The sequence below is a fragment of the Salmo salar genome, chromosome ssa17 (assembly GCF_905237065.1).
Source record: "Salmo salar chromosome ssa17, Ssal_v3.1, whole genome shotgun sequence".
Taxonomy (NCBI): domain Eukaryota; kingdom Metazoa; phylum Chordata; class Actinopteri; order Salmoniformes; family Salmonidae; genus Salmo; species Salmo salar.
The window spans coordinates 51,209,091-51,221,184 of NC_059458.1; the positions used below are offsets into that span (position 1 = coordinate 51,209,091).

Here is a 12,094-nt window from a genome sequence, read left to right on the forward strand (position 1 = left end):
ATGAACTTGTAGATGCGTCTCTGTGTCCAGTATGAAGGATGTTGGAGGTTGTTTTGTGAGCCAATGCTAACTAGCATTAGTACAACGACTGGAAGTCTAGCAGATACCCATAGACTTCCAGTCACTGCGCAAATGCTAGTTAGCAATTGCGCTATAGCTAGTTAGCAACTTCCTTCAAACTGCACGCAAAGACATTAAAATGGTATCCACAACTTCATCTAAATCTGGGGAAGTAGGTAAAGTGCCTCATTGCCAAAATCCCGAAGTATCCCTTTGGAGTAATGAGCAGGATTCTGTGTTATCACATGCAAAAGTGATTGCTTTTGATAAAAACACTTTATCTGCCTTCCCAATGAAAACTAATTTGAAAATTCAAACAAATATTTTATGGAAAAGAGATGTATGTTTCTGGAGGATGCACCATGCTGACTTGTTGACAACATGACTGAGATTACTGTTCAATTTGAGAAGGGGACTCCTCCTTCACAGTTTTTGCCCATTCACGTAACGGGCCACAGACCGGTGCTCCAGGGCTCAGCATAATCCAATTCGTCCAATGATAGCCATTGTTCCTTCTAATAGAGGACACAAGTCAAAACTGACCCTTCAAAACACAATAGATAAACAGATGTGATTTCATTTATTCTCTCGTGGTTAATATCAATGTTTTCAATGTAATAAAGGACAATTATTTTTGCATTCACACTTTGGACAACGGATCTCTATCTTGGACACAGTCCCGAATGTATATCACACAACTATATATATCATCAAGTGTGATGTTCTTAAGTCAATAAGAAAAACAGTAGTCACATGATACACCTCAAGTTTTACCTCAAGTTTCCCAAACAATAACTCATTGTTTGCTATTAACCTTCATACTACACATGACAAAGGCCCACGAGGCCATGGCCTCACTACATAGGGAACACGGTGTCATTTCGGCTACACAAGACTCATGCTCAGCCCACCCGTTAACTCGACCCAGCTTTTGTGACACAGGAACACAGGCTACTGTTTCAGAGTGACCTCCACAAACCCACACAAGGGCAGAAACACAATGGAGTGGACACACACACACACACTTCTGCATGACCGCACACACGTTCACACATGCGCACACACAGAGGAGAAAGTATGTTAATATGAACTGTTTCCTGTGCTGTGGTGCCGTCAAATCACAAAGAGACAGCAATAAGTGCCCGATAGAAAATAGTTCCAATATCACCAGGGCAGGCTTAGACTATTTCTAATATCTTGTGTATCAAATGTTTTTCCAAAGTGCTACCTTATAGTACTAGTCTTCAGTTCCGCATTGGGTCTTCAGTTTTATCTTCAGTTGCAGTATTAAAATAACATGGGAGATAGAAGTGGAAAAACATTGGCAGGCCTGTCTCTATGGGGATTAGGGGAACTGCCACTGATGGGCTGCAGCTGTCGCCACCTCAGTAGTCCACAGTGATATATAAGGGACCAGGGTAAAAATAGCAAACCGAGCTTGACCCCCTCAGCAGCTATTCTTTTAGAGTTTACACACCAAGATGATGTTAATTTGAGGAAATGTTTGTTTATTCTATTTTACTGAGCCATTACGTTATGTTCTTATTCTTATATTTTATTATTATGTATCCTGTACATACGACTAATCCAACTTGAATGGATAGCTAGTTATCTATAGCAGTACTGAGCATCTCTGGAATGTTATGTTGCTTGAGGTGGTAGTTAGACTTGCTATGTACTTCCCAGGACTAATGGATGAAACAAAAAGTGTAGACATGATACATTAGGCTACATAACACCACAAGTAATATAGTTAAGAAATGACATAATTACTGACTGAATGGTATGAATATCATGAATACCATGATATCAATATCTGTACAGAGACATTTCTGAATTTCACACATTTTGGGAGAATATTCCATGCTCAGCATATGCCATGACAACCCCCCCCCAAACTCAGCAGACCTGAGCTCCAGGTACGCAAACACAACACACATTTCATTTCCTGGAAACATCGCTTCTATTGTGTGTCTGCTGCTTTCAGGGAAGGGAAATGTGAAAACCCCATTATTAAGAGCAACCAAAGGGATTATAATGACATGGTTACTGAGTCACAAGTGTCCAATTAACATTGGGAGGCCGTCGATGTGATGCCTCTTGGGTTCATTGTGCCGCATGCGAGATACACTAGTCCATTAGATTCACCAGAGCCTTAGGCAGTTCTGCTCACCTCCTAGCCCTACACCCAAATCACATACTATCAATGCTCAGGGCTCCATTTTACAAGACAGAATGACGCAGGCAACTTTGTTGTTCTGATAGGATGCTTTTTTTTATAAATGGGGTGATCCCCTATCAAGAGACAGTCATCAGATAAGAGCATCACTAGGGACAATAATAGTTTGTGTTTAACAAAGGAATAGGGTGCCATTCTGACAAACGCTGTACATAGTATATAGCGCCCTCTAGTGTTCATGTAGAGAACTGAAACAAATCCTGCACCTGTTTCTATTTCTGAGGGTATAGAGCCCCACAGAGGTGTCATAATACCCACAAAACCTAGCGGTCAAACAAGGAAATGGTTCCAGTAATTTTTCTACCATTCATTTTTCCCTTAGGGAATTTTTAGAAACACTTAAAATAAGGGCTGTGTTTCATCCTGTAGGCTTACCCTAGCTTGACGTTTTGATAACCAAGTACAGTAAACGTATATATATAAACGTATATACATATATATATTGTTTCTAATTGGACTATGACGCCACCCTGAAAGTCAGACAGCTTAAAATGTATATTATAAACTGGGTGGTTCAAGCCCTGAATGCTGTATGGCTGACATCCATAGTATATTTAAGCAATAAGGCACGAGGGGGTGTGGTATTATGGCCAATATACCATGTTTAAGGGCTGTTCTTAGACACAACGCATTTCGGAGTGCCTGGACTCAGCCATATACCATAAATCCCTGAGGTGCGTTATTGCTATTTTAAACTGGTTACCAGCATAATTAGACCAGTTAAAACATGTTTTGTCAAACCCGTGGAACACGGTCTGGTACACCACGGCTGTCAGCCAATCAGCATTCAGGGCTTGAACCATCCAGTTTATAACAGACCGTATACCACTGGTATGACCAAACATGTATTTTTACTGCTCTAATTGTGCTGGTAACCCATTTATAATAACAATAAGGCACCTTGGGGGTTTGTGATATGGCTAATACCACGGCTAAGGGTCGTTGTATCCATATACCACACCCCCTCGTGCCTTATTGCGTAAGTACCCCAATACCCAAATTATTTTAATTGCAGTGGAAAACTTCAAATTAAAAACGGACATGTTTTAGAGGGAATCATTTATTTAAATAATTATATATAATTTCCACATAATGACATGACTCAAAACCAGACCATTTTTCTACAGTACATATATTCTCCTAAACCTCAGTGCAGAGGGGGAACTAACATGGATCCCTCCCTTCCGGTCTCTCTTTCTCTTAAATATACATGGAAGGAACAGCCCTGGGCCTGGAGAGGAGGAGCTGCTTTAGGAACATAAATATAGAAAACCGAGGTGTGTGCTGCAGCCAGGGTGGTGAAGTGAGTTGAGAGGGGGTCCAGAGATGTAGTGAAGGGGTTGGAGTGTAGGTGGGCTTTTGTTGATTTTTTTTTTTTTACTCAGTGAGCCCCAGCTTCTTCTTGAGGGACTCTGGCATCTCAGGGGGAGGGGGACGGGGCAGGCGGAAGTAGACCTTCACGGAGTCGTAGATGAACCACTGCAGGGCGGTCAGGGTACCGATCATGATGATACGGGCAACCAGGCCCTTCCACACACCTTAAGAGGGGGAGAGAATGGGGAGAAGGGATGTTTAGGACAGGTGTTTGTTGGAAGTGTATAAATAAATTACATCTGCTTTGTTGTTCCTTTGAGCAGGCCAAACATCCAATATTGGAGTTATATATGCAAGAGAAAAAATAAAAAAATAAACGTAATTCAGTAGACTGACAATAGAGCAACAGCACAGGAGCGCCCTCCAGAGGTGGATCTAAGGAGCGTGTTGGAATTGGGACGTTAAATAAAATCCCACCCACCTACCCCCCTCTCCCAGTAATCAGAGAGGATTTGATAGGATAAAGTAACCTGATGTACCAAATCAGTTTCACGAATCACATCAGTGATAACTTTGAGGAAGGATGCGTTTCCTAAGTAAGACAAGCCCTACGGTTGTCCACTCACCTTTAGGTCCGAGCTTCTTGAGCACTTGGACGGCAGTGCTGCCACTCTCCTTGTTCAGTACAGACACCACTGAGTCCGCTGGGTGGGACACGATGGCACAGAACACACCAGCTGCAGGGGACAGACAAATGCTCAGCACACAATCCTATACAAGCCCGCTATATACCATCAAACAGAAGACTGGGTGATCTTTGCTAGTCACCAAATGGAAGAAAACTGATTGAAACAGGGAGGGACAACTACCTGTACATGTGCAATAAGAAATGCTTGTTTTCATTTTCCGTTGCAAAACATTTTGCTATGGTGTGTACTAATGAACACGAACCAGGTTTCTCTGGGTAGAAGTTGCAATTGGGCACAGATCTAGGATCATATTACGCTTCCCCCAATCCTAACCTTAGTTATTACAAGGACAACACAAACCGGACTCTAGGTGAGCTACTAGAGCTAGGGCCACCTTCATCCTATTTCCTGTGTACTAATACTCACCGATGTAGCCGGCAGTGAAGGTGACGATCAGCTGTTCGCCCTTGGTGCACTCAGCGCGGGGTTTGGGCACCACATGTTTGTAGAGCAGCTCCACGGTCCTCTCAAAGCAGGCAAACTTCATCATGGTGTAGGGGATCTGCCTCATCCACAGGGGAACCACACCCTTGTAGAACCTGAGAGAAAGGAGGGGGTGGGGAGAGAAAGACCGAGAAGGAAGAATGTCAGTTCCACGCAGGCAGATCAGAGTTCTCGTTCCCTCTGATCAGAAACCATAGGTGAAAGCAATATGGTGGTCACTAACAAGGCACTGCCTTTCACCAGACAAGAGTGTAAAGAAGATGAACAAACTGTTAGACTATCCCAGCGCAATCCTGGAAAATAACATTAGGGCCTAGGTGATTGTCCATCCCCCAGCATAGCTGCACCGGTAGGGTCCCGCCAGTGGAACTGAGGGTTGCCAGTGCAGCAGAGGGGCTGGGAGGCAGGTAGACTGCTCTCACACGCCAATGACTCAAACACCTCCAACTATACAGCCAAAAAGCTGTTGAGGGCTTCCAAGCTGGAGCTGCAGCACTCAGAGACAACAGCACAGGACTGCCCTCCAGAGGTGGATCTAAGGAGCGTGTTTGTTCGGTAACCTCACAAATCAGCTATGAGGAACAAGAATTACTTTTGTAGGCTTATGTTCCATACCAGCCAAGAAACACCCAATTCATGTAATCAAGGCTACAAGTTGTATCAGATTTGTTTCACCTAGTGTAGGAACAAAAGCAGACACGTCGTAACTGTCCATGAGCAGGGTTGAATACTTTTACGGGTTATACAGTCTCCAAAACAAACCAAATAGACCACCACAAACACAAAATCTACTCACGCCCATACTCCCTCCTCTGCGAACATCTTGGGAGCACACTGTCTGAGGTTGTTGGCATAGCCTGGGCAGGTCTGGATACGCACTTTACACGCCTCCATGGGGGCCAGGGCAATATCAGCAAAGAACTCTGCACTGGCAGACGCAGCCAGGTACAGGGATGTCCTCCACAGGTAGGTGTTCTCCTGTTAGATGAGAGGGGGCGAAGTCAGTTGTGGTCCTGTGTGGGCTTGCAACACCAATGTCATGGGTTCAAAGTCACGCGGGGATTAGTAAATGTAAGCGCTCATTGTACTGTACTTGGATAAAAGCGCCTGCTAACTAGCATGTAATTTATGATTTTTGGTGGGTGAACGAGTCCCTTTAAAACACGGTAAACAAGGGAATCCAACCGTGTTAGTTTCTACCCACATTGGTTCCTACCCCTGACTGACCTCTCCAAGCATGTCGCTGTAGAAGATCTTGAACATCTCATAGAAGCCAAACTTGCAGAGACCCTGCATGGAGTAGCCGATGAAGGTAGGGGCCCAGCCCTTAGCCAGCCCTCGGGCTCCATCCTCCTTCAGTGTGAGGGAGAAGCCTTTGCCAATGCTCTTGTACTTGTCAGGGTCCACCTAAGGAAGAAAAAACAATTGATTAGTAGAGTCAAAGGAACAATGGGAGTAGACTAGATTAGAGACCTATGGGCTGAAACCTAGGTCATTTTTTTATAAGAAAAATAACTAGCTAGGTTTCAGGTTGTGAACTAGGGGGTTATCCAGATTGACATTACTACTTATAGCTAGTGATTTATCTAATGTCTGCTAATCTACAGGAAACTTCCACCCAATCACAAATCTAGTTTTCACACTCAATTTTTTCTTCATCTACTCAAGTGCATAGGAATTAAGGGTACATTTGGACTGCAAGGTCTGACGGATTGTAAGGCCACAATTGTTGAACAATCCCTCAGACAATAAAGCTGAAACTAACTTCTTAGGGGTAGATTTGGGATTGGGCACCTTTCCTCACAGGAGCTATGGAGGCCTTCACACAGCAGACAACTACAGGGGGTACCACAAACCTGGATGCGGCACTTGACAAGGTCGAGGGGTACAACAGCTGTGTGTGTGAGGCCGCAGCTCAGGATACCCCCAAAGCCACACAGAGCATAATACTTTGTTGAGCCAAACTCACAGCTCACATCTGCAGAGTCTGCAGCAAAAAAAATAACAATGCATGCCCAACATGCAGTCACGACACATGCAACACAGGACAATAATCACCAACAGAAATGCCACCATTACATTATAACACACCAGGGAATGAGCCAGTTAAAATTTCAAACACTTGTGAATCAGGGTTCAGGTAAATTCCATTTAAATTCAGGAAGTAAACTGACATTCCAATTTACCTCAATGCTTCTCTATGATACATTTTATGAATTTGCATCAGTTTACAGTGTACTTCCTGAATTGAAACTGACCTCAACCCTGCTTGTGATTTTAAATCGATTATTATATACCCAGGACTTATTTCACTCATTTGATGAAATAATCATAACACAGGGCTAAAAATATGTAATAAAAAATAAAATTTGAATTCTAACTTGACTCGAAAATATCCAACAGCTTTTACTAAAAAAATGATTGTTGAAGCATGAGCTGTATAGTTAGCTAAAATACATATAGCGTGCATAAATATATTAACCGTTTATACTTTAGTCAATTTAAAGCTGGGAATAATTCCATTGAGGTGTAAATTACTTGGGCCTTTGGACCTACTTAATAAAACTATAGGCTAAATTCTAGCAATGCATAGCTGCACTTTGACCATGTTATAAATAGCAGGGTGAACAATCTGAAAACATTTTCCCATTGCCACTCCTGACCTTTCAGTGACCTACAAGTCCTTCAGCTTTGGATTGAGAAGGGGAATGGTAGCAGGCAGGGAGGTTCAGGAACACTGATGATTGTGAATCACACACTTACCATGCGATGTGGGTCATTCGAAAACAATTTTGTTTAAATCAGGTGATCAAGTGGGATAAAACGTGAGGAACAACAATGACAGATTCCACCACAACTGCACAAAACCGGGCTACTTGATACATCCATTCTCCCATGCAAATTAATGCATTTCAGACAACAAAAACATGTCGGCGTGTTGGGTTTTAGTGGCACCAGGCCACAGGGTTAGACAGACCTGCATTCTGCATTTGACCAGATCGAGGGGCACTAGGGCAGCATGTGTGGTGCCACAGCTGATGATGCCACCAAACCCACAGAGGAGTAAATACTTCCGTGAGCCGAACTCACAGCTGTCTCCCTCTGAAGAAAGAGTCAGGCAATACTTTCAAAATGGGGACTTGATGTTGTTCATTAGAAAAGTGGTAATAAGTAAGAGCAAACTGCCTCTTCACTAGGCTAAAGAGCAAATGCAAGTGGAGCTTAATTGTGTGTCCTGTCCTATGTAGTCGGCATAGGCCTATGTCACAGGTGCAAAGAGCCATGCACACGTGGAACATTTACTCCCTGTGAGGGCAGACTGTTGTGCAACAGGCGCTGTACCAGCAGAGCAGACTAGCTGTATAACTAATCAACCAACCAGCAGTGTTTAGGCTATAAAAAGAGGACACTGGCCAGCAAGCTGTAAAACTATCCAAAAGGCTGACCCAAATATGGTGGATCAATAATAGCTAATGTCACCTTTAGAACTAGGCTGGCTAAACCGTAAAAACTAAAAATATTCCATAGAACATTTTCAAGCAACCATGAAAAACAGCCATAATACTGCAATGGTCAGAATATAACTGATGGGTGGTTGAAGGCCATGCTTTACGTTACAAAAAGGATAGCATTTCAAATGATCCTAAATCTAGACAAAACTTGTCAAACTTATTCGAATTGAGAACCAATTAAATGCCCCCGTCTAGGGGTCAGACGCATATCATTAGCTGGTTGGTGTGCTAGAAAGCAATACACAGACATTCGCCTAACTAGTACTTTGCTCTTATGAGTCGGGGGCCTCTCACCTTAGTTTTAAACAGCGATTGAGGGAAGACATGAATTCAGTTCAGATACCTGCGGCATATTTCAAAGTTTACATTTGCCCTTCCATGTCCTCCATAGACAAGGCCTAGCCTGTCTTTGACATTCCACATTTAATGACTGTGGCTAGATAGCGTTACAAGGTTGACCAACACACAAGTCGTATCTATTAAATAACACATGTTGATATCTATTAAATAACACCGTAATAAAATTGGTATCTCGTCTCATCATCATTGATTCAGTTGGCTGCGTACTTGCTCGCTAGCTAGCTACTTGCTAACTGTACTTGTTAGCTAGTTAGCATGCAGAACATAGGTTTACCAGCGATTGCTGCGGCAGCGAGGTTGCGGCTCTGTCCATTTGCAGGGAGGCTCTGTTTGGGCTCCTCGATTTCTTGGAGGGAGAAGAGTGGGGCGTTGAAGGGATTAGCCCGAGACAACTGCGTTAGTGTGGTCGGATACATGATGTCCAAAACCTGGCTGTAGAATGAAAGCGAATGTTAGCAAGCTAGCTCACTAGTGTACCTTGCTATTGAAACACGATCAGCAGTAAGACAACTCAGCTGACACTAACAGCAGGGTTGGAATGTCACGTGAGTATGTAGCTATAGTTTGACATCCAGATAACATGGAATGGAAATGCAAACCGTATTATATCATGTTATTGTTAGCTAACGAGCTATTCCGGCCTCTGGCTAGTTAGCTAACTTATTTAGCATGCTCACTACTACTAGTTAGTGAGCAACTGATTAGCTAGCTTTCCCAAGGTGGAACAGTTGCACAAGACAAGCTAGCAACATAAAACATTCTAAACGTCCTAAATACAGCATTACAGTAAAGACGAGCCTTAATATTCCCTTCTACTGTAACATTGTAAATTCGAATTATGTTAGATATTTCACAGTACAGTACTCCACTCACTCTCTCGGTGTCTTAAAATGGCACCTCCGCTCTACTGCAACCGGCGGCTCACAGGGACCGAACGACCTAGCGATAAAATCATTTGTCCTTCCCTGACGTCACGGAGAAAAGTGGGAGAGTCCTTCTGCGTTCTGTCCTATCGAGGACGATATATGGAATGACAGTGCGATCAATCAAAATGCGGGGTTCAATCACGAAACAGGACTTTCCTAGGTCTTCAGCGCTATCGTAGAAGTACAATGCTAGAATGCTCTTTAAATTTGGTTTTAGAAGTGACAGTGCCACCAACCACATGGAAGACTAAACAGTTGATACATGATGGAGTGCTGTGTGTGCCAGATAAAGACAGGGGGTGAGGGGGAAAGAGAGAGGTAATGTAAACATATGTTTCCCAGGCCAATAAAGTCCTTTGAATTGAATTGAGAGGCAGAGAGAGAGCGATACAGAGACAGAGAGCTTGTGGGAGAGAGCGAGAGAGGTGAGAGTAAGTAGATTACTATGCCTTGGCAGTGCAGTCTATTCTTGTCCATGGTATTAATCTAGGCCTGTGGAGCAGGGCAGTCTTCCATCCCTGCAGGTCAACAGTGTCAGGGCAGTCTTGACTTTTGCCGCATTCACGTGCTAGTCGGAACTAGGAAAATGGTTATAGTTATACACATACCACGTTCAACCAGTTAGCAAGTCAGAAATATCAGAATGTCCTAGTTCCGAGTAGCATGTGAAGCTCTTATCAAGTGGACCTCTGAATGATTGGACCAGTTTAATAAATATCAAATCAGAGAGCAGAAACCACAGAGAATGCCTTCATGCCTCTACTACAACCTATATTTAACAATTATTTGGCAATGGGCAGTCAGTAGGCAGCTCAACCCTGCTTCTGGCTGACTGTGTGTAGGTGTCTGTGTGAAGTTAAAATTGGCATCAGGGTCCTATATGAGTGCAATAGGTGAAACTATTCCTGATTTCCACTCTGGGCTAAGTAGAGGGTATTCAGTGGGGCCTGTATTTTATCATTGACACCATTACCAAAAAAATTGCCATCAGAGTGCAGTACAGTATGTTGCAAATAACACTATGTCCAAAATAACCATTTTTTTACTGCAGTAATTTTGCAGTATAACTGCAGTTCAACTGCAGTACACTGCTGTTATTCTGCAATTACTGCGTCCAAAATAACACAGTCGACTGCAGTTACTGCACTTTCACTGCAGTTTCAAAAGGGCAATCTTTTTTGTAAGGGCAGGCTCAGCTCCCCCTCTGCAGCTAGAAAGTACTGCTGTAAGAAAAATACTATAGCTATTTTGGAAAGGCTGCTCCAAGGAGTGCCTCAAGGCTCCATCCTCGACCTCTGCTTTTCATTATTTACATGCCTCCCCTGAGCCCGATCATCCGCCGCTATGGTCTCAACATCCACTGCTATGCGGATAACTCACAAATTTACATCCACACCAAACCCACCTCTCATCTCTCTACCCCGCCTCTGATCAAACATCAAGGATATGAAAACTGGATGACATCCAATCTACTCAAACTCAACAGTAATAAAACAGGTCATGCTGTTGGCTCCCAAGGCTCTCCTCAAGAAAGTGGGAGACCTCATAATGTCCATCAAGGGCTGTTCCATCTGCCTGTCATCTGTGGTCAGAAACCTGGGTGTCATCCTGGTCCCACTCTCTCATTTGAGACCCACATAAAATATATCACCAAATCTGGCTTCTTCCACCATCACTTGGTACATCACGTATGGACTAGAGGTCTTCTCTGGTCCAAAACTGTGGACCCATAGAGGCCCAATAATTTTTGAAAGGGGGTGCCCGAACCCGAATGAACCCGCGGACAAACAGACCTTAATAGGTTTAGGCTTTTGAAAAATAACTATTTTTCATAAAATATTTGTTATCTTAGCTAGCTGAATTGTTTACCAGTTGCTAAGCAGTTGCTAGGGACTCTTTTGGAAGAAGCTAGCTAGCTAACGAAGAACAACAAAGAATATCTAGTTAACATAAGAAAAGAAAGAGAAAATCAGGACAGAAGAAAAAGGATATCAAAGTGAAACAGTTCTCTAAAGACACAGGAGACAATAATACAAGAAACAACACTTCTGTAGCTTGTCAACTATGTGTCTGTCTATCCCTGTTCTCTCCTCTCTGCACAGGCCATACAAACGCTTCACACCGCGTGGCCGCTGCCACTCTAACCTGGTGGTCCCAGCGCGCACGACCCACGTGGAGTTCCAGGTCTCCGGCAGCCTCTGGAACTGCCGGTCTGCAGCCAACAAGGCTGAGTTCATCTCAGCCTATGCTACCCTCCAGTCCCTAGACTTCCTGGCGCTGACGGAAACATGGATTACCACAGATAACACTGCTACTCCTACTGCTCTCTCTTCGTCTGCCCACGTGTTCTCGCATAGCCCTAGAGCATCGAGCCAGCGGGGTGGTGGCACTGGAATCCTCATCTCTCCCAAGTGGACATTCTCTCTTTCTCCCCTGACCCATCTGTCTATCTCCTCATTTGAATTCCATGCTGTCACAGTTACCAGCCCT

The 12,094-nt window shown here is 43.6% G+C and overlaps 1 protein-coding gene and 1 non-coding gene across 4 annotated transcripts; both read right to left on the reverse strand.

Moving 5' to 3' along the window:
* Window positions 1-3,343: 3,343 nt before the first annotated feature.
* Window positions 3,344-9,715, reverse strand: LOC106576021 (phosphate carrier protein, mitochondrial). 3 transcript variants are annotated; one of them, XM_014152817.2, is made up of 8 exons: window positions 9,552-9,715; window positions 8,953-9,110; window positions 6,663-6,793; window positions 6,034-6,213; window positions 5,603-5,784; window positions 4,729-4,901; window positions 4,240-4,350; window positions 3,344-3,837 (listed from the first exon to the last, which is right to left on the reverse strand). In XM_014152817.2, exons 2-8 carry the CDS (start codon window positions 9,092-9,094, stop codon window positions 3,677-3,679), a joined length of 1,080 nt encoding a protein of 359 aa, XP_014008292.1. In that variant the 5' UTR covers window positions 9,095-9,110; window positions 9,552-9,715; the 3' UTR covers window positions 3,344-3,676. The 3 variants fall into 3 exon arrangements, with proteins under 3 accessions (XP_014008292.1, XP_014008294.1, XP_014008295.1); XM_014152819.2 differs by lacking the exon at window positions 6,663-6,793 and adding an exon at window positions 7,784-7,908 and having other exon boundaries at window positions 9,552-9,714; XM_014152820.2 differs by lacking the exon at window positions 6,663-6,793 and having other exon boundaries at window positions 9,552-9,714.
* On the reverse strand, window positions 5,127-5,355 carry LOC123728341 (small nucleolar RNA SNORA53). The gene has a single exon (XR_006760227.1). It is a non-coding gene; the product is annotated as a small nucleolar RNA SNORA53 (small nucleolar RNA).
* Window positions 9,716-12,094: the final 2,379 nt, after the last annotated feature.

Coding starts and splice junctions, on each gene's coding strand:
- LOC106576021 (XM_014152817.2), bottom strand. CDS start 9,094: ATGTATCCGACCACACTAACGCAGTTGTCTCGGGCTAATCCCTTCAAC. Junction 6,794..8,952: donor CGCTGCCGCAGCAATCGCTG/GTAAACCTATGT, acceptor TTTTTGCTGCAG/ACTCTGCAGATGTGAGCTGT. Junction 3,838..4,239: donor CAAGAAGCTCGGACCTAAAG/GTGAGTGGACAA, acceptor CCCCCTCTTAAG/GTGTGTGGAAGGGCCTGGTT.